This window comes from Eschrichtius robustus, chromosome 16 (assembly GCF_028021215.1).
Source record: "Eschrichtius robustus isolate mEscRob2 chromosome 16, mEscRob2.pri, whole genome shotgun sequence".
Classification (NCBI taxonomy): Eukaryota; Metazoa; Chordata; class Mammalia; order Artiodactyla; family Eschrichtiidae; genus Eschrichtius; species Eschrichtius robustus.
In genome coordinates this window covers 55,340,579-55,366,734 of record NC_090839.1, presented here as the reverse complement: position 1 = coordinate 55,366,734, position 26,156 = coordinate 55,340,579, and the positions used below count along the sequence as shown (strand labels likewise).

General features: G+C 45.0%; 1 protein-coding gene across 2 annotated transcripts in view; it reads right to left on the bottom strand.

Moving 5' to 3' along the window:
- Nucleotides 1-123: 123 nt before the first annotated feature.
- Nucleotides 124-26,156, bottom strand: part of UBN1 (ubinuclein 1) — a 43,974-nt gene continuing 17,941 nt past the window's right edge. Inside the window, exons 8-18 of one of the 2 annotated variants that reach the window (XM_068565585.1) lie at nucleotides 25,687-25,757; nucleotides 24,138-24,267; nucleotides 23,843-23,961; nucleotides 23,576-23,704; nucleotides 23,248-23,391; nucleotides 8,399-8,449; nucleotides 8,256-8,298; nucleotides 5,915-7,138; nucleotides 4,618-4,861; nucleotides 4,252-4,341; nucleotides 124-2,248 (exon numbers count right to left, since the gene is read on the bottom strand). In XM_068565585.1, coding sequence (XP_068421686.1) covers nucleotides 2,199-2,248; nucleotides 4,252-4,341; nucleotides 4,618-4,861; nucleotides 5,915-7,138; nucleotides 8,256-8,298; nucleotides 8,399-8,449; nucleotides 23,248-23,391; nucleotides 23,576-23,704; nucleotides 23,843-23,961; nucleotides 24,138-24,267; nucleotides 25,687-25,757 — 2,295 coding nt within the window. In that variant the 3' untranslated portion in view covers nucleotides 124-2,198. Of the gene's footprint in view, nucleotides 2,249-4,192; nucleotides 4,342-4,617; nucleotides 4,862-5,914; nucleotides 7,139-8,255; nucleotides 8,299-8,398; nucleotides 8,450-23,247; nucleotides 23,392-23,575; nucleotides 23,705-23,842; nucleotides 23,962-24,137; nucleotides 24,268-25,686; nucleotides 25,758-26,156 lie in introns of those variants that run through there. The other variant, XM_068565584.1, reaches the window with a different exon arrangement.

Genomic DNA, 26,156 nt, shown 5'->3' with positions numbered 1-26,156 from the left:
GTGAGGCTTATTCTCCAACACCCTCTTGGCTTTTAGCCAAAATGAATGTTCCTTACATACCAGCTCCTAAGGGAGAAAGAATTACTTGCAAATATGGTAAAAGGAAATAAATGAGAAACGATGTTTTGGAAATCTTGAAACAATTTATTGGGTGGTTTTATACAAGATTAACAATTTCCACACCACCCCCAACACCAACATAGTCGCTGCATGAAAGCCACAGCCCTTTCACACCCAAGAAACGCCGGCAAGGAAAGCCCTGCAGCGCCGTGGCCCATGAGCCTGCTCCGCCAACAGACCTGCCTTGCCGTGGCTCTTTAAGTCATTCACTCTTTCGTTACCACAAATAAAGCATCAACAAGGAAAAGAAACCTCATAAACTCCCCATCAAAGAAACGTTTCCCTGAGGCAAGAGGCATCACTAGATTCCTAAGAAATGAGGGTACTGCTTCAGCCGCACACTCAGTGGTGCTCGGGGAGGAGGGAGCACTGCAGGGAAGGGAACCAGGGTGTTCTCCTGCTGCTCAGCGTTCACGGACGGCCTCTGCGCGGCTCTGAGCTCAGCAATACAAATCTCTTCTTTGGCTCTTTTGCTACTACCTAAGACTATTCTGTAAACTGGAAACCCAAGTTGCAAAAAATAGATATAATAAAGGGATAAGGAATCCACTTAGCCCAATGTGAAACACATGTTGGTTTTTATGTAAAAAAGAGCACAGGCCTGGCCGACTAGCTGGCAGAGGTCTTGCTCCCCCTGGAAACCAGGCAACCTCTGTGTGAATCGTGAGTTACCAAGCATTGTATCCTGGGAGTCAGGAACCAAGAGAGCTGCCCGTGTCTCCACACAGGCGTACATTCTGAGGAGGCTGTTTACTCTCAACGTATCAGAAGTCACTTAGCTAGAGCAGTCAGTTCAGACTGCACAGGACAGGCAAGCGCCGTAAAATCTTTGTGAAGCAGCCACTGGGTGAGTGGGAACAGTGGGATGACTTGAGCTCTGGGGTAACTGTCCCAATCTGTCTCTGACGTGCTCTCCAAGCTCATCAGCATGTCACCCTGAAGTCAATGCATAGCCCTGCTGCCTGGAGAGCCAGGACCTCCAGGCCTGTTTCTACACGGCAGATGCTTCACAGAGGCCTGTTCCTGCAGCTCTGCCTGAGAATGGTTTTTAAATAAACTGGAATGTCTACCTGCGACTTGGAACCCCTCATATCCTTGGCCCTCGAAGAGATGAAGAAGGGCTCTGGGGCTCTGCGGTCCACCTGTATGAACTCTGGAAAAACAAAGTGGGGGCCCTGGCTGAACTGGGGCCTGGGATTTGTGGGCCCAGATGACCTTCAAGTCAGGACGGCACAGATTATGATGTGCAACCATAAAAAACTCAAACTGGCTATGTCTTAAATACAGACATCTCTTTAAAAAAGGTCTTCATCTGAGATCCACTCAGAGGGCTGAATGGATGTGTGTCTAATTCTGCTCCACCATAAAGGCACTGGAATTATGTCTTCCTAGGAACAACATGACTTGCGAAGAATAGTCCCATTCTATCCAATGCATTTAATGGTAAGGATGAAAACTGAGCCAAAAATAAGTCTTTAAAAATCCTACCGCAATTGTTGAATCTACAAAGGTCTTTTCTCTAAAAGAGCTTCATTGTCTCATGTTCAGTGGAGAGACGGGCCCCCACGATGAGCACACGTTGGGTGTATTTTTCAAAGAACAAGGTACATCTCCCAGCTGTGATGTTAGCTGGGTTTGTCCTGTTGAGCACACAGCCTGAGGATGGATGGACACCGTGACCATCCAGGGAGCCCACTGTGGCCAGGAGCCTGGACCAGTAGGGTGCCATGAGGTACTCTGACCAAATGTGAGGGGGTCGGGCAGATGTGAAGCACAGGTGCGCCACCTGCTCTGCCCCGCCACCAGAGCTCTGAACACGACCCGGCACACTCCCCAGCCTAGCGCTGCCCCTCCGACGATTGTCTGCAACAGAGCTGAGAGGCCTGGAGCACCAGGCTGGTCAGGGCCTCCAGAGAAGCACGGGGCTGCTCCCCTAACTGAAGGCACATCACACGTGCCAAGAGATGCTCCACTTAGCACTCATGCCTTCTCCAGAAGAAAATCAATGGCAGAAAGAGCATAGTTATTATCCGACTTCCGAGACCTACTCGTTCAGCTTCCAGCCTTTCCCTTGAAAGTCACAATTTCCGTGGTACACTGGGCCCTTTCCCATGAAGCTGAGAAGCATCTGAAAAAGAGTAAGCAAAAACAGCATAAGATTTTCAGGATCTCTGATTCCCTTAAGGCACCAGTAACCAAACCTCAAGGGGATCACTTCTTAAATAGCAAAAGCCCCTGAACACTGAATGTTCTAAGGCTCAAAGGAGCCGGACACACTGGCAGGTTATCTGAGTGTGCTGCTCCTTGCGGTGCGTGCAGAGTGCCACGCGCTGGGAGGGCAGCTGCTGGCTGAGCACCGTGTTCACAGAACCGCGGCTCTGCTGTGCAACACGGGCCACTCCAGTTTTCAGCCACAGCTGTCATCCCCGGGCAGAGCCGGACTCCATGGTGAGGACTGAAAAGCACAGTGAGCAACCACACCATCAAAGACCCTCAGGTCCTAAAAGGACAAGCTCAAAGGCACTGGCATTCTGAGTCCACATGGGAAAGAAAGCAAAGCAGATACAAGTCACAGCTGGAACAAGCAGACAGCTTTTCACTGACAATCACTCAATGTAATCCTACAACGCAAAGAATGTCTAAAAGAGAGATATTCAAATAGCTTGTTTTAGCATAGATGCTTTTCAGATAGCGTTTCAACACCCAGAGGAAAAACAGGTAGGAAATGGTACAAGAAAATGCTTTTCCCTTTTTTGCTGAAAATACCACAGACCAATGGTCATGTTTTCAATGGCTCTTCAATTATTTTCTGTTTGAAAGAGTGTTCTGGAAAGCAGAGAAAGTGCAATCTTTCAACAGCCACAAGCTCTCGCCTGGATGGCTCTGTGACCACCAGCTTGTGGAATGAGTCCCTGCATCTGACTGCTTCTCCAGAGGAAAACGGAGTAACTGCTGATACAGGCTTAGCCCCCCACTTTCTTTCTCTGAAAAAGCAACATTTCCATCTTGGGGATTTACAGTCCATTCTTGCACCCAGCTGGCCTCTGGCAGTCACTATGAACATGTCAGCCTCAGGACACAGGGCCAGGGACCCACAGCACATCTGGAGGCGGACACGGGGCCAGGGACCCACGGCACATCTGGAGGCGGACACGGGGCCAAAGCTCTCAGCACGGCAGGTCCCAGGCACGTCCAGCTGGGCAGCTCCCCGCCTCACATCTACCCAGGACCCGTCCACCAGGGCTACCCAGCTTCAGCTTCCTCAAGAATGGCTCTCCCCTGAGCAATGTAGCCCCCAGGTCGTTTCTGGAACAGGTCTATAGTAGTAAGAAGAGCAGCAGGCCAAAACCAAGATCCCGTGAGGGTTCCCAGCAGCACTGCATTACGTGTGCCTAAGGGCCAAGGTCCCAGGACAGGGCAAGGCAGACCACTCACTGTGCAGGTGCTGGCTCAGGGCTCTCTTCTCACAGCTATGAACCTAGGGCCGTAGGCCAGTCCCTTTCTGAAAGCCACTGCTCTATGGAGAGGAGACCCAGGGAAGACAGGGAACGCTGCCTCAGTCGTGTTGTGATCCCAAATCTCTGCGTTGACACCTGGACTGAAGCGAAAGCTGCTCCTCTCCTGGACACATGCTGACATCAGGGATAAGGGTCCCTCCCGAAGCCTTGCCACTGTCACCTGCTGCTGCTACTTGGACTTTCCCTTTTACTTAAACTAAATTTAGAGTCTTCTGTTAGCTGGTACCCCCTAGAAGGGGTAGCAGTGTGAACCTAAAGGCTGGTAGTGCCCCAACTAGCCCTGGGGAAATCAGCACCATTACCCTTCTAGTTTTTGTTAATTAAAGAGGAAATGCTGAGCTATGGGTGGGAAACTCCTCAGCCTTGTACACAGGCCATCATGACTTCCTCTGTGATCACAGAGGGCAAGGCTGACCCGGGAGATGTCACAGCGGTAGACAGAGCCTGTGTACCTCAGTCTGAGTACCCACAGAGCCGAGCCTCAGAGGACAAACCCACACAACATGGTGACAATGAGAGGCAGACACTTACGTCCTTGGCAGCAGACAAGGCCTCTAATGGGGGAGGGGAATGGCCCACAGTGCATGTGGCACTCTGACCACCTGGAAATTACCTGGCAGACTCTGCGGGATGTGGGTAGACACGGCAGCGTGTGGGAGAGGCGCTGCGCGGGGCGGGCTGGAGTGCAAGCCAGCCAGGAGACCTGAGAGGAAACAGGAAGGGAGAGAAGAACAAAGCACACACATTGAAGACAGGAGTGGAAAGCATCCTCGGTGCTCCAGAGCCCCAGGCAACCTACTGCACTGGTTCTGGATGGAAACCCCTAGGGGTTGGCTCAGCAGGGTCCCCGGGAAGGCTGCCCACGGTCATACACCAGACAAACACAGGAACCCAGCACATGACAACAGAACCTGTGGGTCACACAGAGGCACTGGGGAACCTTCTTTACCTCCAGTGTGGGGAGGAAGGAGACACTTACTGTGGCCGAGGCCGTGGTGGAACGTCCCAGGGGCAGGGCCTGTGACGATGGCATCCTTGGAGACCCCTGCTTTAGCGGAGGAGTCAGCACTAAAGGAGATTACGTGGAGGGGGAGCTGGGAGATAATCCCCAAGGGGTTCGAGTTCAAGGCCCCAGGCAGCTTTGGGCTGCCTGCCTTGTAGGATGAAGACAGTAGATTTAAGGGTGAGGAGCTGGTCAGCAGCACAGCCCCACTCGTTCCTTTCTGGGGAGGAAGCACACAAAGGGATCAGCACTCCAGCCCCATCCAGAGCTCACTCACAAACCAAACCTGTTACCATACCTGGGGGGACACACGCACATCAGCCGCCCCTTGTGAAGGAACCCCCTCCACTGCAGCCCCAAAGGGAGGAGGAAGACAGTCTCTGTGAACTGGCATGGAAGGGCTCCCAGAACAGAGTTCATTTTAAAAAGCAGGTGTTAAATATGCCTTCCTTGTGCAAGAAAGAAAGGGAAGGATACCCACAAATATAAGTATATAGGAATATGTGTATGTGTATACTTATATCCATAAAACATACACACACACACATTTGTAAGTATTAATCTTTGTTTTTAGAAAGAAACAGGAAAAACCTGGAAACTAAGGAACAGTTACAGGGGGTGTAGGAGGAGGGCACAGGCAAGTGAAACTTTGCTCAACACACCTTTCTATAGTTTTGTCCTTTCCAACCACATGGTTGTCTTATATATTGGAAAAATGGAGAAAAAAATAAGCTCGCTCTCATTTCCCCAACCTGCATCCAAACTTCTTGTAATCACCTACAGGCAAACCTCATTAACCACTGGACTCTGTCAAATCGCCTTTGTCTGACCTACAGAGTCTTTCCAAACCCAATCAAAGGATCATTCTTAGAAGGTACTGATCTTCCTAGGGCATGAATATCTCCACATAACTAATGATCTGAGAGACAGTATGCATTTCATTTACTTGCTTGGAGAGATGGACAGGCAGGAGGCTATGAAAGGAAAGTTTTCTAGCTCATTCTATGCCATCCAGATCCACAGCCTCCCTGCAAACATGGTGCTAACCAGTCCTTTCCCTCCACTTGTCCTCCCAAGGAGAAGTTTCAGGCTCTACTGGGAGTCCTGCCACCAGAAAAGTAGAAACCTGGAAACAGGAAGCCCGGTCCTCCTTCCAATTTCCGGGCTCTGTTCCTACCTGACCTTCAGCGTCAGATCTCACTCTCTGACCAGAGCAAGGCCAGCGGCCCTGCCCACAAGGCCCACGAGGAGAGGGCTGCTTCAAGATACTCACTGGCAAGGAGGTAGACGATGTCACGCTGCTCACCGCACTGGGCTTCAGGGAGGAGGTCAGTAACTTGGCCACTCCCTGGGTCCCCCCACTAGAATCTCCATTTGGACCACCTGGAGGGGCCACCAGGGTCAACTTCTGGGAAATAGGTGGTTTTTTCACTGCAGAGCCTGGGATGGGCCGGCTGGCGGACTGTCCTGTGGAGGGAGGCTGCACAGCAGGGAGCAAGCTCCCGGAAGCAGAGCTCTGGACTGGTGCTCCTCCAGAGGAAGAGCTGCCAGAAGAAACCCCGTGCTTGGAGATAGAGCCGGCAAAGGGATTGTTCTTGTAAGACAGCCCTGAAGAGCTGGCTGAGTGCTGTTTTGCTGGATGGCTCAGGGCAGTGGAGGACGAGGCTGGGGTCTTATGAGAGCTGCTGCTGGAGGCTGGTGTGCCTCCTGAAGACACTGGCGTAGAAGGATGGAAGCTCTGGCTTTTGGTAGCTGTCTTGACAAGCTGGAGGAGGGAACGGTGACACTGAGGGGAGGCAGGCTTTGGGCCCTGAAGCTTATTGACAAACGGAGCTGGCGGGGTGAAGCTCTTCTGCTGTTGAGTGCCTGCATGAAAGACTTTGACCTGGGGGCTGGGCACAGGAGCTCCTGCCTGGGGTGCGTGAGACGTCCGTGGCAAACTGTGGTGCTTTGCTTTGGACTGCTGCACTTCTGGCAGGCCCTTGCTGAGGGTAGCCTGACAGGACAGTTCTTTGTAGCCAGAACTCTCTGGTTTTTTCTCCTGAGAGGACTGCCCCAGTGCCAGAGCCTGTTCAGCCAGAAAATTGAGGGGTGACTGCAGGGAGCTAGAGGGTGGTGGGGCAGAAGAAGGGCTGGGCTTCGGAAAGTTCCTTTTTTCTTCCGTACATAAAACACCTGCGACTTTCTCTGCAGGCACTTTTGAGGGTGCAGGCAGTGTGAACTCAGAGCTCCCGCTGGCTCTGCTGTTCAGTACAGCCAGTTCCTTGGACACAGCCTCCAACGAGGAGGCCGAATTACGGATCAAGTCTCCATCCAACGAGTCCTCCACGTTGATAGGAGCAGGATTAGGAAGGCTGCCAGATGCCTGGGATGAGAGCTCCCTGTTTGCAGCCCCAATGCTCAGGCCTCCTCCCAGGTGTTCTGAAGGCAAAGCAAGGGGGCTGCCAATCTGGCCTGATGGGACGGAAACCTTTTTATCAGGCTTAGTCAATGATTCCTAAAGGAAAGCAGAAAGGCCGATGTTTACAAATGTCCAAAGATGCCAACACTGGCCCTGCTGACAGGACATACGCATGAGAATACAAGACAAAGCAGCAGGCTTTCCTGTGTGATCACAAAGCCAGGGAAGAAAGGAGCAGGTGCCAAGCATGTGTGAACTTGGAAATGCCGCAACCCCGCCACCCTCTGCCCACACCTGGGGCTGGGGCTGGGCTGACCCAGGCACGCACACACACCTCCACAGGGAAACTCTTCGCTCTGTTTCTGAAAAACTACAAGACTCGAGCAAAGAGATGTTCTCCTTATTGGCCCTCATACTACCTCAGTGCTCCTAGCCACAATCAGAAAATGACGTGGGGCAGGGGAACTGCCTTAGTTTTCTTTCCCTCCTTGGTTTCCCTGGCACCTGTCTCCTCCGTGGGCTCAGGAACGGGGTCTGTCCTGTCACTCCCGCCTCCCGAGCACTTGGTGCGGTGAGTCTTAAGGATGTTGGAGGAGCTCAACAGACTCTTAGGAATAACTAATCTGCATGCTTGTTCCCTCGGACTGTTCAGGTATGGTGAAGTGCACTACAAAGCCTCAGGAACTGGCAAGAGTTTTGGTGAAATGGCAATTTTTACTACACTGAGATCTCTGCCACATCAAAGTCGTCTCACAGTCTCTAATTTCCAACCGTCGCGGTCCCCTCCGCGTCTGCTAGCCAACTGGACAAAGCCTCCCGCCCTGCCCAGGGCAGATCCAGGCTCACCTGCTCTTCACCAGGATGGTGCTCCTCCACAAGAGATTCGGACAATTCACACTGTGACGCTTTCACATTTGCAAGGGCTCACCACTCCTCAGAGGGCTGTCAGGAGGACCTCACCTGACCCCCAACGACCCCAGGAACTGGCCAGGTGGGTGCTGTTTCCTAGAACTGGGGCTGAAGGGCACTAGTGGCCCGACTCAGGTCTCTGCCCTGCCGACCCCAGGCCACTCCTGTGGGCCAGGCTGCCTCTTGGTACAACCTAATCCCAAAGAGCTATCCCCACAAGACCAGCAAAGTTCAATGAGCTGCCAGGAGCATGGCTGCAGAGAGATGAGAAAAGATGACATGTGACCTGGGCAGGCTGACTCACCTTCACCTTCATTTTGGAAGAGGCCATTACTTTCTTCTTGGCCCTGTTCAAAGGAATGAACACAGGAAAGGTTCAGAGGAGATCCACGAAGGAGATAAAAATGCCAGTAGTCCTGACAAGTGAAAAAACACTGAGACACTCACAGGATTGACGTCAGGTGCCCGTGGCCTCGTCTGCTCTCCTTAAACAGAGTCCTGGAACAAACAGAGAACACTGGAAAGTGTGCACAAGCCCCCTGAAAGCAGACTCTGCTTTCAGAGCCTTGTCACCTCCCTGGTACTCAGCGGCTGTCACTCATTAAATGTCAGTGGGCTGGTGACAGGGCCTTAGTAGCTGCACTGGCCACCTGAAAGCCAAGGAGCTAGAATTCACCAAAACAAGCTATGGGTCTGCCCCCAAACCTCTCACAGTGATTTCTCCCTAAAGTCAGGAGCACTTTCCTTACTGCCTATTCTCATCCCTCTCCAAAAGTAAAAATGTGAAGTGACCCATGGCATTATCTTTTCCCAGAGAAACAACAAAAATTTCTTTACGCCCTCCCCTATGTACCTTCAGGAGTCCAATCTATAAGTGACAAGAGCAATTCTATTTACAGGGACACTGAGACAAGAAAAGGCCTGCCCAACCAAGAACACTCACTAGCTCCAAGAGGAGGGTCCTGGGAACACGGCTGAGTAGGAAGCACCAGGAATGGTCTGCCCACCTGGACAACACTACCCTGGCAGAATCCACCTGACGGAACTATTCTGTAACTCTAGAGGCTGTTCAAGGCTTACAACTTCCAGGGGAAGACTTAGATGAGTAAACTGTGGTTAATTTCAGGTCTCAACACAGTAGCAGCTGCCCATCCCCCACCCAGCGCCCTGTGCAGGTGTTCCTGGAGCAGCTTGCACACAGCTTGTGGAAACAAGCATGGGCAAAAAGGACCCTGGTCTCCAAAGATGAGGGATCTGTGCTCTGATGGCTGATCACTGCTTCTGATCACAGAGGTGGGAGGTGCACTCAGCTGTTGTTGTTGCACCTCGGGCTGAAGTGACTGCCAGGGGATTTAAAGGGCTGGCACCACCTTTTAACCTCCTCTTTTTCTGATTTTCCCCTTTCTGGTGTCAGACATTAAAGAAAAAAAAAAAAAAAAAAACCTACCTACATGGGAAAAATTAGAAAGTGACTGCATGTACCAGCAAAAAGCTCAGAAATGACCTAAGAGTAACACACTAAGTTCACACATCAGGCTGATCCTCAACACAGCGACAACCTACAACAACAACAACAACAACCGATAAGCAAAAACAGTATATAAAAAAAAGCAATCCCTATAGAAGTGGGAGAATCTGATTTCCAGAGTCACCACAATATTAGATTCAAATGTCTGGTGTTCAACAAAAAATCACAAGGCACACAAACAAACAGGAAATATGGCCTGTTCAAAGGAAAAAAAACAAATCAACAGAAACTGTCCCTGAAAAAGACCAAATGGCAGCACGGAGCAACTAAGCCTGTGTGCCACAACTGCTGAGCCTGCGCTCTAGAGCCCGTGAGCCACACTATAGAGCCCGTGTGCTGCAACTACTGAAGCCCACGTACCTAGAGCGCGTGCTCTGCAACAAGAGAAGCCCCAGCAATGGCCCCAGCAATGAGAAGCGCGCACACCGCAATGAAGAGTAGCCCCCACTCGCCACAGCTAGAGAAAGCTCTCGCGCAGCAACGAAGACCCAATGCAGCCAAAAATAAATAAATAAAATTAATTAAAAAAAAAAAAGACCAAATGGCAGATACACTAGACAAAAACAACTGTATTAAAGATGCTCCAAGAACTAAAGGAAGATGTGGAGAAAGTCAAGAAAATAACACATGAACAAAATGGAAATATCCATAAAGAGACGGGAAACCTGAAAAGAAACCAAAAAGAAATTCTGGAGCTGAAAAGTACAGTAACTGAAGTGAAAAATTCAGTAGAGGGGACTTCCCTGGTGGTCCAGTGGTAGAGAATCCACCTTCCAATGCAGGGGACGCAGGTTTGATCCCTGATCAGGGAACTAAATCCCACATGCCATGGGGCAACTAAGGCTGCGTGCCACAACTAATGAGCATGCAAGCCGCAACTAGAGAGCCCGTGTGCCGCAACTACAGAGCCCACACGCTCTGGAGCCTGTGCACCACAAACAGAGAGCCTGTGTGCTGCAACTACTGAGCCTGCTCGCCACAACTAGACAGAAGCCCGTGGTGCATCAAAGACCCCGTGTACCGCAAAGAAGATCCCACGTGCTGCAACTAAGACCCAATGCAGCCAAAAATAAAATAAATAAAACAAACAAATATTAAAAAAAAAAAAATTCAGGGCTTCCCTGGTGGCACAGTGGTTAAGAATTAGCCTACCAATGCAAGGGACACAGGTTCGAGCCCTGGTCCGGGAAGATCCCACATGCCACAGAGCAACTAAGCCCGTGCGCCACAACTACTGAGCCTGTGCTCTAGAGCCCGTGAGCCACAACTACTGAGCCCACGCGCCTAGAGCCTGTGCTCTGCAACAAGAGGAGCCACTGCAGTGAGAAGCCTGCACACCACAACAAAAGAGTAGCCCCCGCTCACCACAACTAGAGAAAGCCCGTGCACAGCAATGAAGACCCAACGCAGCCAAAAATAAATAAAATTAATTAACAAAAAAAATTCAGTAGAGGGATTCAAAGGCAGTTTTGAGCAGGCAGAAAAAAGAAACAGTGAACATGAAACAGGACAATGAAGATTATCGCGTTTGAGGAACAGAAAGAAAAGACTGAAGAAAAGTGAACAGAGTCAAGGGAACTGTGGGACAGCATCAAGCAGACAAGCACACACCAGCACAGCGTGGATGTCCCAGAAGGAGGACAGAGAAAGGGGCACAGAGAATAGTGAAGAAATAATGGCTGATAACTTTCCAAATGTGAAAGCAAACAATGTAAGTGTAAATACATGAATATAAACACCCAAGAAGCTTAAAAAACTCCAAGTAAGATGAACTCAAAGAGACCCACACCAAAACACATGATAATCAAACTTTCAAAAGCCAGAGGCAAAGAGAGAATATTGAAAGCACCCAGATATTATTGAATCATCACACACAAGGGATCCTCAACAAGATTATCAGCAGATTTCTCATCAAAAACTCTGAAGACCAGAAGACAGTGGGCTGATATATTCAAAGTACTAAAAGAAAAATACTGTCAACCAAGAATCCTATATCTGACAAAACTGACCTTCAAGAGTGGGGGAGATATAAATCAACTATACTTCAATTAAAAAAAAAGTGGGGGACAAATTAAGACATTCCCAGATAGATAAAAGCTGAAGGAGTTCATGATCAAAAACTTACCCTGTAGGGCTTCCCTGGTGGCGCAGTGGTTAAGAATCTGCCTGCCAATGCAGGGGACACGGGTTCGAGCCCTGGTCCGGGAAGATCCCACATGCCATGGAGCAACTATGCCCGTGCGCCACAACTACTGAGCCTGCGCTCTAGAGCCCGCAAGCCACAACTACTGAGCCCGCGTGCCACATCTATTGAAGCCCGCACGCCTAGAGCCCGGGCTCTGCAACAAGAGAAGCGACTGCAATGAGGAGCCCGCACACCGCAAGGAAGAGTAGCCCCCGCTCACCACAACTAGAGAAAGCCCGCGTGCAGCAACGAACACCCAACACAGCCAAAAGTAAAAATAAATAAAATAAATTTATTAAAAAAAAAAAAACTTACCCTGTAAGAAATGCTCAAGGGTCCTAAAGGTGAAATGAAAGGACACCAGACAGCACCTCAAGGCTACATGCACAAATAAAGATCTCAAAAAGGTGAATACATGACCATTAGAAAAGCTAGTGTTATAACAACAATGGTTTGTAACCACACTTTTTGTTTTCTACATCATTTAAGAGACTAATACATTTAAAGAAAAAAAATTAGTTTAAGGGACTTCCCTGGTGGTACAGTGGTTAAGAATCTACCTGCCAGTGGAGGGGACGCAGGTGCGATCCCTGGTGGGGGAACTAAGATCCCACATGCCACAGGGCAACTAAGCCAGCACGCTGCAACTACTGAGCCCGTGCGCCTCAACTAGACAGCCCGCGTGCCACAAACTACAGAGCCCACGTGCTCTGGAGCCTGCGTGCCACAACTAGAGAGAAGCCCATAGGCCACAACTAGAGAGACGCCCTCGTGCCGCAACAAAGAGCCCGCGCGCCGCAACGAAAGATCCCGCATGCCACGAGGATCCCGTGTGCCACAACTAAGACCCGACGCAGCCAATAAATAAAATAAATATTTTTTTAAAAAAAATTAGTTTAAAAGCTATTATTACTGTAACTTTGGTTTGTAACTCCAAATCTTGTCTTCTACAAAACTTAGGAGGCATTTAAAAAACTATTAGTTTGGGCTTCCCTGGTGGCACAGTGGTTAAGAATCTGCCTGCCAATGCAGGGGACACGGGTTCGAGCCCTGGTCTGGGAAGATCCCACATGCCATGGAGCAACTAAGCCCGTGAGCCACAACTACTGACCCTGCGCGTCTGGAGCCTGTGCTCTGCAACGGGAGAGGCCGCGACAGTGAGAGACCCGCGCACTGCGATGAAGAGTGGCCCCCGCTCACCACAACTGGAGAAAGCCCTCGCACAGAAACGAAGACCCAACACAGCCATAAATAAATAAATAAATTAATTAATTAATTAAAAAAAAAAAAACTATTAGTTTATGTTTTGGGGCACACAATGTATAAAAATGTACTTTTGTGACAGCAGCAGAGCTGTTAAGGGGGCAGAGTTTTTGTATGTTGATCAACTTACAGAAGTAAGTCCCTTCTTATCAGTAATTACTTTAAGTGTAAATGATTCAACACTCCAATCAAAAGACAGGGACTGGCAGAATAGATAAAATGCATGATCTAACTATATGCTATCTACAAGAGCCAAAGACCTGGGACTTCCCTGGTGGCGCAGTGGTTAAAAATCCACCTGCCAACGCAGGGAACACGGGTTCGATACCTAGTCCTGGAAGATCCCACATGCCATGGAGCGACTAAGCCTGTGTGCCACAACTACTGAGCCTGCACTCTAGAGCCTGTGAGCCACAACTACTGAGCCCACGCACCCTAGAGCCCATGTGCCACAACTACTGAGCCCACACGCCACAACTACTGAAGCCCACATGCTCTAGGGCCTGTGTGCCGCAACTAATAAGCCCACATGCTGCAACTACTGAAGCCCACGCACCTCAGAAGAGAAGCCACTGCAGTGAGAAGCCTGCACACTGCAACCAAGAGTAGCCCCTGTAGAGAAAGCCTACGTGCAGCAATGAAGACCCAACGCAGCCAAAAAAAAACAAAAAAAAAAGAGCCAAAGACCTGAGATCCAAAGACAAGAACAGATTAAAAGTAAAAGGATGGAAAAAGATACTCCATGCAAATAATAACCAAGAGAGCAGAGGTGGCTATCTTAATATCAGACAAAGTAGACGTTAAATCAAGAAAGGTTACAGGGCTTCCCTGGTGGAGCAGTGGTTGAGAATCTGCCTGCCAATGCAGGGGATACGAGTTCGAGCCCTGGCCTGGGAAGATCCCACATGCCGCGGAGCAACTAGGCCCGTGAGCCACAACTACTGAGCCTGCGCGTCTGGAGCCTATGCCCCGCAACAAGAGAGGCCGCGATAATGAAAGGCCCGCGCACCGCGATGAAGAGCGGCCCCCGCTTGCCGCAACTAGAGAAAGCCCTCGCACGAAACGAAGACCCAACACAGCCAAAAATAAATAAATAAATAAATAATCCTTCCCTCTACTTAAAAAAAAAAAAGGTTACAAAAGATAAAGAAGAATATTATATATTAATAAAAAGTTCAATACAGCAAGAAGATATAACAATTATAAACATTCATGCACCTGACGGACCATTAAAATACAATATATGAAGCAAAAACTGACGGAACTGAAGGGAGAAATAAACAGTTCTACAATAAAAGCTGGACAGATATAGACAGATACAGAACATTCTACCCAACAACAGATACAGACAGATACAGACAGATAGAGAACATTCTACCCAACAACAACAGCACACACATTCTCAAGTGCACACGGGACATTTCCCAGCATAAACAATATGTTAGGCCACAAATGAACTCTCAGTAGATTTTAAAAGATAGCTATCCACTGGGAAATCAGCTCGGTGCTTTGTGACCACCTAGAGGGGTGGGATAGGGGAGGTGGGAGGGAGACGCAAGAGGGAGAGGATATGGGGATATGTGTATACATATAGCTGATTCACTTTGTTATACAGCAGACACTAACACAACACTGTAAAGCAATTATACTCTAATAAAGATGCTAAAAAAAAATAATAAAAAAAAAAATAAAAGAAAGCTATCATAAAAAGTATCTTCTCTGTCCACAAAGGGATGAAGTTAGAAATCAATAACAAAAGGAAAACTGGAAAACTAACAAAATTGTGAGGAAAAAACAAATGGCAGATACACTAGACAAAAACAACTTTTAAGAACACACTTTTAGTTTAGATAGCCTCAACCACCGGAGGGCAGACAATAGAAGCAAGAAAAACTACAATCCTGCAGCCTGTGGACCAAAAACCACAGTTACAGAAAGATAGAGAAGATGAAAAGGCAGAGGGCTATGTACCAGATGAAGGAACAAGAAAAAACCCCAGAAAAACAACTAAATGAAGTGGAGATAGGCAACCTTCCAGAAAAAGAATTCAGAATAATGATAGTGAAGATGATCCAGGACCTTGGAATAAGAATGGAGGCAAAGATTGAGAAGATGCAAGAAATGATTAACAAAGACCTAGAAGAATTAAAGAACAAACAGAGATGACCAATACAATAACTGAAATGAAAACTACACTAGAAGGAATCAATAGCAGAATAACTGAGGCAGAAGAACGGATAAGTGACCTGGAAGACAGAATGGTGGAATTCACTGCTGCGGAACAGACTAAAGAAAAAAGAATGAAAAGAAATGAAGACAGCCTAAGAGACCTCTGGGACAACATTAAACGCAACAACATTCGCATTATAGGGGTCCCAGAAGGAGAAGAGAGAGAGAAAGGACCAGAGAAAATATTTGAAGAGATTATAGTCGAAAACTTCCCTAACATGGGAAAGGAAATAGCCACCCAAGTCCAGGAAGCGCAGAGAGTCCCATACAGAATAAACCCAAGGAGAAACACGCCGAGACACATAGTAATCAAAGTGGCAAAAATTAAAGACAAAGAAAAATTATTGAAAGCAGCAAGGGAAAAACGACAAATAACATACAAGGGAACTCCCATAAGGTTAACAGCTGATTTCTCAGCAGAAACTCTGCAAGCCAGAAGGGAGTGGCATGATATACTTAAAGTGATGAAAGGGAAGAACCTACAACCAAGATTACTCTACCCGGCAAGGATCTCATTTAGATTTGATGGAGAAATCAAAAGCTTTACAGACAAGCAAAAGCTAAGAGAATTCAGCACCACCAAACCAGCTCTACAACAAATGCTAAAGGAACTTCTCTAAGTGGGAAACACAAGAGAAGAAAAGGACCTACAAAAACAAACCCAAAACAATTAAGAAAATGGTCATAGGAACATACATATCGATAATTACCTTAAACGTGAATGGATTAAATGCCCCAACCAAAAGACATAGACTGGCTGAATGGATACAAAAACAAGACCCATATATATGCTGTCTACAAGAGACCCACTTTAGACCTAGGGACACATACAGACTGAAAGTGAGGGGATGGAAAAAGATATTCCATGCAAATGGAAATCAAAAGAAAGCTGGAGTAGCTATACTCATATCAGATAAAATAGACTTTAAAATAAAGAATGTTACAAGAGACAAAGAAGGACACTACATAATGATCAAGGGATCAATCCAAGAAGAAGATATAACAATTATAAATATATATGCACCCAACATAGGAGCACCTCAATACGTGAGGCAACTGCTAACAGCTATAAAAGAGGAAATCGACAGTAACACAATAATAGTGGGGGACTTTAACACTTCACTTACACCAATGGACAGATCATCCAAAATGAAAATAAATAAGGAAACAGAAGCTTTAAATGACACAATAGACCAGATAGATTTAATTGATATATATAGGACATTCCATCCAAAAACAGCAGATTACACGTTCTTCTCAAGTGCGCACGGAACATTCTCCAGGATAGATCACATCTTGGGTCACAAATCAAGCCTCAGTAAATTTAAGAAAATTGAAATCATATCAAGCATCTTTTCTGACCACAACGCCATGAGATTAGAAATGAATTACAGGGAAAAAAACGTAAAAAAGACAAACACATGGAGGCTAAACAATACGTTACTAAATAACCAAGAGATCACTGAAGAAATCAAAGAGGAAATAAAAAAATACCTAGAGACAAATGACAATGAAAACACGACGACCCAAAACCTATGGGATGCAGCAAAAGCGGTTCTAAGAGGGAATTTTATAGCTATACAAGCCTACCTAAAGAAACAAGAAAAATCTCAAGTAAACAATCTAACCTTACACCTAAAGAAACTAGAGAAAGAAGAACAAACAAAACCCAAAGTTAGCAGAAGGAAAGAAATCATAAAGATCAGAGCAGAAATAAATGAAATAGAAACAAAGAAAACAATAGCAAAGATCAATAAAACTAAAAGTTGGTTCTTTGAGAAGATAAACAAAATTGATAAGCCATTAGCCAGACTCATCAAGAAAAAGAGGGAGAGGACTCAAATCAATAAAATCAGAAATGAAAAAGGAGAAGTTACAACAGACACCGCAGAAATACAAAGCATCCTAAGAGACTACTACAAGCAACTTTATGCCAATAAAATGGACAACCTGGAAGAAATGGACAAATTCTTAGAAAGGTATAACCTTCCAAGACTGAATCAGGAAGAAATAGAAAATATGAACAGACCAATCACAAGTAATGAAATTGAAACTGTGATTAAAAATCTTCCAACAAACAAAAGTCCAGGACCAGATGGCTTCACAGGTGAATTCTATCAAACATTTAGAGAAGAGCTAACACCCATCCTTCTCAAACTCTTCCAAAAAATTGCAGAGGAAGGAACACTCCCAAACTCATTCTATGAGGCCACCATCACCCTGATACCAAAACCAGACAAAGACACTACAAAAAAAGAAAATTACAGACCAATATCACTGATGAATATAGATGCAAAAATCCTCAACAAAATACTAGCAAACAGAATCCAACAACACATTAAAAGGATCATACACCACGATCAAGTGGGATTTATCCCAGGGATGCAAGGATTCTTCAATATACGCAAATCAATCAATGTGATACACCATATTAACAAATTGAAGAATAAAAACCATATGATCATCTCAATAGATGCAGAAAAAGCTTTTGACAAAATTCAACACCCATTTATGATAAAAACTCTCCAGAAAGTGGGCATAGAGGGAACCTACCTCAACATAATAAAGGCCATATATGACAAACCCACAGCAAACATCATTCTCAATGGTGAAAAACTGAAAGCATTTCCTCTAAGATCAGCAACGAGACAAGGATGTCCACTCTCACCACTATTATTCAACATAGTTCTGGAAGTCCTAGCCACGGCAATCAGAGAAGAAAAAGAAATAAAAGGAATACAAATTGGAAAAGAAGAAGTAAAACTGTCACTGTTTGCGGATGACATGATACTATACATAGAGAATCCTAAAACTGCCACCAGAAAACTGCTAGAGCTAATTAATGAATATGGTAAAGTTGCAGGATACAAAATTAATGCACAGAAATCTCTTGCATTCCTATACACTAATGATGAAAAATCTGAAAGAGAAATTATGGAAACACTCCCATTTACCATTGCAACAAAAAGAATAAAATACTTAGGAATAAACCTACCTAGGGAGACAGAAGACCTGTATGCAGAAAACTATAAGACACTGATGAAAGAAATTAAAGATGATACCAACAGATGGAGAGATATACCATGTTCTTGGATTGGAAGAATCAACATTGTGAGAATGAGTATACTACCCAAAGCAATCTACAGATTCAATGCAATCCCTATCAAATTACCAATGGCATTTTTTACGGAGCTAGAACAAATCATCTTAAAATTTGTATGGAGACACAAAAGACCCCGAATAGCCAAAGCAGTCTTGAGGCAAAAAAATGGAGCTGGAGGAATCAGACTCCCTGACTTCAGACTATACTACAAAGCTACAGTAATCAAGACAATATGGTACTGGCACAAAAACAGAAACACAGATCAATGGAACAAGATAGAAAGCCCAGAGATTAACCCACGCACCTATGGTCAACTAATCTATGACAAAGGAGGCAAAGATATACAATGGAGAAAAGACAGTCTCTTCAATAAGTGGTGCTGGGAAAACTGGACAGCTACATGTAAAAGAATGAAATTAGAATACTCCCTAACACCATACACAAAAATAAACTCAAAATGGATTCGAGACCTAAATATAAGACTGGACACTATAAAACTCTTAGAGGAAAACATAGGAAGAACACTCTTTGACATAAATCACAGCAAGATCTTTTTTGATCCACCTCCTAGAGTAATGGAAATAAAAACAAAAATAAACAAGTGGGACCTAATGAAACTTCAAAGCTTTTGCACAGCAAAGGAAACCATAAACAAGACGAAAAGACAACCCTCAGAATGGGAGAAAATATTTGCAAATGAATCAACGGACAAAGGATTAATCTCCAAAATATATAAACAGCTCATTCAGCTCAATATCAAAGAAACAAACACCCCAATCCAAAAATGGGCAGAAGACCTAAATAGACATTTCTCCAAAGAAGACATACAGACGGCCACGAAGCACATGAAAAGATGCTCAACATCACTAATTATTAGAGAAATGCAAATCAAAACTACAATGAGGTATCACCTCACACCAGTTAGAATGGGCATCATCAGAAAATCTACAAACAACAAATGCTGGAGAGGGTGTGGAGAAAAGGGAACCCTCTTGCACTGTTGGTGGGAATGTAAATTGATACAGCCACTATGGAGAACAATATGGAGGTTCCTTAAAAAACTAAAAATAGAATTACTCTATGACCCAGCAATCCCACTACTGGGCATATACCCAGAGAAAACCGTAATTCAAAAAGACACATGCACCCGAATGTTCATTGCAGCACTATTTACAATAGCCAGGTCATGGAAGCAACCTAAATGCCCATCAGCAGACGAATGGATAGAGAAGTTGTGGTACATATATACAATGGAATATTACTCAGCCATAAAAAGGAACGAAATTGAGTCATTTGTTGAGACGTGGATGGATCTAGAGACTGTCATACAGAGTGAAGTAAGTCAGAAAGAGAAAAACAAATGTCGTATATTAATGCATGTATGTGGAACCTAGAAAAATGGTACAGATGAGCCAGTTTGCAGGGCAGAAGTTGAGACACAGATGTAGAGAATGGACATATGGACACCAAGGGGGGAAAACTGTGGTGAGGTGGGGATGGTGGTGTGCTGAATTGGGCGATTGGGAGTGACATGTATACACTGATGTGTATAAAATTGATGCCTAATAAGAACCTGCAGTATAAAAAAACAAACAAAACAACTAATACTAAACTTTCATTGGGTTATTTGTATGGAAATATGTTAATATAAATGTTTCACACATTACATGAAATTTCTAAAAATCTTATATTTGTATTTGTATGGAAATATGTATGGAACTATGTTAATATAAAGGTTTCAGACATTACATGAAATTTCTAAAAATCTTATATTTGTATTTGTATGGAAATATGTATGGAAATATGTTAATATAAATGTTTCAGACATTACATGAAATTTCTAAAAATCTTATATGTTCTGGTATAATGTTATAAGTAATAATCCTAGTTATTACTTTAAAATGTATATCTCAGAAATAACTAATTTTCTTGTCAACTGCATTATTATGAACTTTCATCAAATCTTTAACCGTGGTCATTTTTAAGTCTTTTGTCATTTACAGACAGTTCTGGGTGTACTCTGATGATTTTGCAAATATGTTCCTATAAAAGGGTTTCATCTTCAAGAAATTCATGGAAAAGACTCTGACAAGTACAGGTTTCTGGTAACTGACTGTACTGCTGAACTGAATGAATAAGCATTTTCAGAACTCTAATGAAAAACTGATGAACTCATAAAAGTGCTAACAAAAGATCAAGGTGAAAAAAAAAAAATTAATTACATGGGACTGAGTGAACTGATGAGGATGAGTATAATTTTTGTGACTTTCTGTCTGAATTTAAAAAAAAAAAAAATCCCACAAGGACTTAGAGGCAAAGAATATACAAATCAATTTTCACTGCAAAGTAAAGGAGCTGTTACAGTGGAGGATTACTGGACTGAATGTCAATATTATGACATAGTATGAGTGTGTTTCATGTTTGGTAATTGCAATCATTGTTGCTTTTGTTGTGGTCATCCATGTACAATGCTTGGTGTCAGTCTATTTATCTCTTGTAAAAATAAAATACAGTGTGTGTGTGTGAAAAAAAAAAAATGCATTGGAACACTTTGACTCTGAGTAGGATTGACAAATAATATCAAAGACACAATCTCAGCAGAATAAATTTGATTTGGTTTAGTGTATAACAAACACTCACCAAATATTCAAAATTCCTAGGAGCTGAAAATCAGCATTTTCAAATACTTGAATCTATCCCTGACATTTGGAACTTTAAAATTGTGAAAAAGAAGTCAGGTACTCACAGAACAGTAATTAACATCATAAAAAAAAAAAAAAAAAAAGAACACACTTTTAAACAATCAATGGATCAAAGAAGAAATCACAAGGAATATTAGAAAATACTTAAAAGACAAATGAAAATAAGAACACAACATACTAAAACCCTAAAACCTATGGGACAAAGTGAAAAGTGGTGATAAGAGGGGAAATTTAGGGACTTCCCTGGTGGCACAGTGGTTAAGAATCCGCCTGCCAATGCAGGGGACACAGGTTCAAGCCCTGGTCCAGGAAGATCCCATATGCCACGGAGCAACTAAGCCTGTGCGCCACAACTACTGAGCCCGCATGCCACAACTACCGAAGCCCGCACGCCTAGAGCCTGTGCTCCGCAACAAGAGAAGCCACCGCAATGAGAAGCCCACACACTGCAATGAAGAGTAGCCCCTGCTCGCCATAATTAGAGAAAAAGCCCGTGCGCAGCAACGAAGACCCAATGCAGCCAAAAGTTAATTAATTAATTAATTTTTAAAAGAAAAAAAAAAAGAAACAAGAAAGGTCTCAAATCAACAACCTAACTTACAACTTAAGGGAGTGGAAAAAGAACTAAACCTAAAGCTAGCAGAATGAAGGATATAATAAAGATTAAAGCAGAAATAAGCAAACTAGAGAATAAACAATAAACATAGTTATAGGTCTATTCAGATTTGCTATTTCTTTGTGATTTAGTCTTGGTAAGTTTTGTGTTTCTAGGAACTTGTCCATTTCATCTAGGTTGAAAGACACTATCCAAAGAGTAAAAATGCAACCCACAGAACAGAGAAATATTTGGTAATTATGTATCTGATAAGGGATTAATATCCAGAATATAAAGTGAACTCCTAAAACTCAACAACAAAAAAACAAGCAAACCAATTAGAAAATGGGCAAAGGACTTGAATAGACATTTCTCCAAAGAAGATATACAAATGTCCAGTAAGTACATGAAAAGATGCTCAACATCACTAATCATTAGCAAAGCGCAAATCGAAACTACGAAACACCACCTCATACCCATTAGGATGGCTACTACCAAAAAAACAGAAAAAAGTGTTGGTGAGGATGTGGAGAAATTGGAACCCTGTGCACTGGTGGTGGGAATGTAACAAGATAACAGCTGCTATGAAAAACATTATGATGAGGCCTCAAAATATTAAACACAACATCACCATATGATCCAGTAATTCCAGTTCTGGGTATATATGTAAAAGAACTGAAAGCAGGGTCTCGAAGAGATATTTGTATGCCCATGTTCATAGCAGCATTATTCACAATAGCTTAAATGTCGAAGCAACACAAGTACTATCAACAGATGAATGGATAAGCAAAACGTATACACACAGTAAACATTATTCAGCTTTAAAAAGGAAGAACATTCTGACACATGCTGTAACATGGATGAACTCTGAGGACATTATGCTAAGTGGAGTAAGCCAGACACAAAGACAAACACTTTGTATAATTCCACTTATATGAGGTACTTAAAGTAGTCAAAATCATAGAAACAGAAGAATGGTGGCTGCCACCGTCTGTGGGGAGAGGGAAATGTGGAATTAGTGTTTAATGGGTACAGTTTGTTTTACAAGATGAAAAAAGTGATGGAGATGATGGTGGTGATGGTTGCATACCAATGTGAGTGTATTTAATACCACTGAACTATGCAATTAAAGATGCTAAACTTACATTAAGTGTATTTTACCACCAAAAAAAAAAAAAAATTTTTTTTTCTAAAGAACACTAGTTCCAGGTAACTTTCTCTGTGTATTGCAGACATAGTCCATTCGTGGGAAGCTATATAACACAAAGTAGCCTGTGAGGAAAGCCTGGCACTTAACTCTAAGAAGTAGTCACCCCTGCCAGTTGCAAATAAGAATTCTGTTCAGAACATTAAAATGTTCCTAACACGAATCTGTCTCTCAACTTCTTCTAGTAGGAGCCATTATCTCAGGAAAGGGCAGGTTGAAGTGGGATAAGCATACAGCCAACTTTGAACTGAAGTGGGATAAAGAATGACAAAGACAAAACCCCCCAGATAACTTCCCTCTTCTAAGGGAGACGGAGAAGCCCCCAGTCGCTCAGGTGAAATCAGAGTCGAGTCCACTAGCCGGTGACTCTCTGAGGGTGGGGCTCTGGGGCCTGGTGCAAAAGAATCACTCAGACATCTCTTTACCGCAAGAACGCTCCACCCTATGGACACACTGACCACACTGGCTGCTCGTGGGCCCTCACCTGGCCTGCATCCAGCCTTTGGGCCAGAGAGGTTTGACCTCAGCATCCAGAAACGCCTTCACGTAGTCCTCCCAGGATTGGGCCTTGTTCCTCTCCAGGTCATAGCTCTCCAGTTTGATCTTCACCACCTGACAGAGTAGCTCCCTGAAGAGTGGGCAGAAGTCAGAACCTTTAAACTACCCCAAATGCTTCTTCAAGGTTTCAATCATGTGCTTTCACCAGCCCTGATTAAAGTAAATGATTCTAACCTTCATTAGAAATACGGGAACATGCTCAGACACTGGCCCCACAAACCCTCCACTGAGGCAAGGTCCCAGTTTGGGCACACCTGATTTCATCATTCCACTGGAATTTCTTCCGGGGTCCCATTATCCTCCTGCCCCCCTTTTCTTCATCTTCTTCCTCATCAGAACAAACCCGTTCTCTCTGCTCCTTGTCTTTCTCCTCTTCCAGCATCCTAGGAGGTAGAAAGAATTAGGCGGGACTCTAAGGTCACTGCAGAACTGCTTCCTTCGGCCCACCATCTCCCCCCACCCCCCAGGACTTCTAAGAAAAGGAGGTCAGAATGCTGCAGGGAGTGATGGGACACACTTACTTAGCGACCTTGGCTTGCGTGTGTGCCTGGCATTCATCCTGGTACTTGGCCATCTGTTCTGGCATTGCCCTGCCAATGGCTTCCTTAAGCTTCTGGAGAGGCTCCTTCAGACGCCCCCCCTGCGGAGAGCAGGACATATCATAAGTCTGGTTTATGCATCACTTCTTACACTGAGCACACACTATAGGACTAATCGCACGGAGGCAGCGCAGCAGCAGATGTGGCATCTATGAAGACTCCATCACCCACTCCGCTGCACCCCGAAGCCAAGGGGCTCCACTGCAAAGTCACCCACCTGTTCACAGAGGTGAAGTTTTCGTGCGCGCTTGACCAAGGTGTCTTTGCTGCAGGGCAGGAAGGAAGCAAGGTGGGCATATACCCCGGAACGGGTCTGGCTGCTCAGCTCCCGGGTCTGCGCCTCTATGCTGAAGAACAGAGCAGAGTTATTCACCGCAGCTCCTTTCGTCTGCAGGAGCCAAGAGCAAGCCAAGCCTTATCTCGCCTGTCACAGTGTAAATGAGCAGCCAGCACAACAGACCTCCAGCAGTCACCAGACCCAATAAGCTTGGTTAGGTAGAGTGGGTCAGGCTCTCAGGTCAAAGACAAGACCAAGTCAAAGGTGTCAAGAAAACAGAGCCTAAAAGAACAAGGTCTGAATTTCTGAGTTTCATAAACAAAGAAAGCATAAATGCTTTCAAACTGGAAGGTAATTGAGTTACTTGGGGTCAACAGGAAATACCTTCCAGCAGAGTTTCCTTTTTTTTCCATTTCCAAGTTCTGTCCCTGACTAGGTGGTCAGGGAAATCCTCATCCCTCCAGTGTCCCCATCTAGATGAGCAGAACACAGTCTGTCTTCAATCCCTTGAGTTCTCTGTATCTGGCACGCTCCAGGAGACAAACCCCTCATCTGTGCTGACTCTCAGGTGCTCCCTGACCCAAGTGGCCAGTCTCCATTCTGGGCAGGCAAGGTCCTTTGCTAGAACGTTCCCTAGTCTTGACAACTGTTCTTACATGTGCAAAATCCTCAGCTGTTGAGCAATAAGCTTCCTCTGCTACATGATGCAACCAGGAGAGAAGGTGGCAAAGCTGGAGGGCCAGGTACAAAGAATCTGGTTTGGATTTATACACGTGGAGGTTTTTTTTGTTTTTGTTTTTTTTTTCTTTTTAATCCAATTCATACAGTGTGATGTCTCCGAGGTTGGGGTGTTTGTTAGACGGGCTACGGGATGATGAGCACTGGCCTTGGGAGCAAAAGTGAGAATAAGAGGAGAATGACCAGGTATGCTGAGGAGTGCCCCAGGAGGGCAGGGCCTTGCCTGCACCAAGCTGTCTCTTACTTTTCCCAGAGATGGGCAAGCAACGCCTTCTCTCTCCTCTCATCTCACGCGTAGCACAAAATCCTCTTCCAGCACACCATGACTATTATGTACAGTGTTCTAATAATGTCTGCTGCCTAAGATTAGTATGGTCTATCATTTCCTACAGACAAACATTTGATGTCCCCCGCCACTGACCTTTTTTATTTTTGTATTTATGTATGTATGTATGTATGTATGTATGTATGTATTTATTTTTTGGTCTTGCCTAGCGGCATGCGGGATTTTAGTTCCCCAACCAGGGATCGAACCCATGCCCTCTGCAGTAGAAGCTCAGAGCCCTAACCACTGGACTGCCAGGGAATTCCCCTGACCCTTTTTAAAAGAATAAGAATAAATAAAAACCAATTTTTAAAAATCTCATCAGTGCTTTCCTATCCCATACATAGTTGAATCGTACTCCCAATTTCCCCCAGACTGCTGAACCCAGGCATGGTAACAGCAGATACAAAGAAACAAGATACTCACTCTAAGAGGATGCCATTAATACCCTGGGTGAAGAACTTCTGTCTGCTTTCTCCCTCAGCAGCTCTGGCAGCCTGGTTCACAGTAGACAGTAACATCCGTTAGTGCACTTTCCCCGCAAGGCCCTCACCCTCACCCACAGGCCTACAGAACACCTGATGATAAAATCCTCACCATGCCCTTCCCTACTCAGCCCTAATCCCAGATTAAGTTCACCTATGATCTCTGTATGCTCCAGAAGTGGTACATCCAGCTCTTTTCACATGCTGCTGAAGCATCTACGGACTGTCCCTTCTTCCCAGGACTTGAAACAACAGTCACATAAAAGAAAATCAGAGTCAAGGGAATCATGAAGCATCTGATGCAGCCAGCAAGCTAACTCCTGTGCCCAGCACTCTATCATCTAAACTGTGAGCTGGAATCTCCATACATCTACAGTACCAAACAATCAAGAACTTTAACAAACCTGCAGT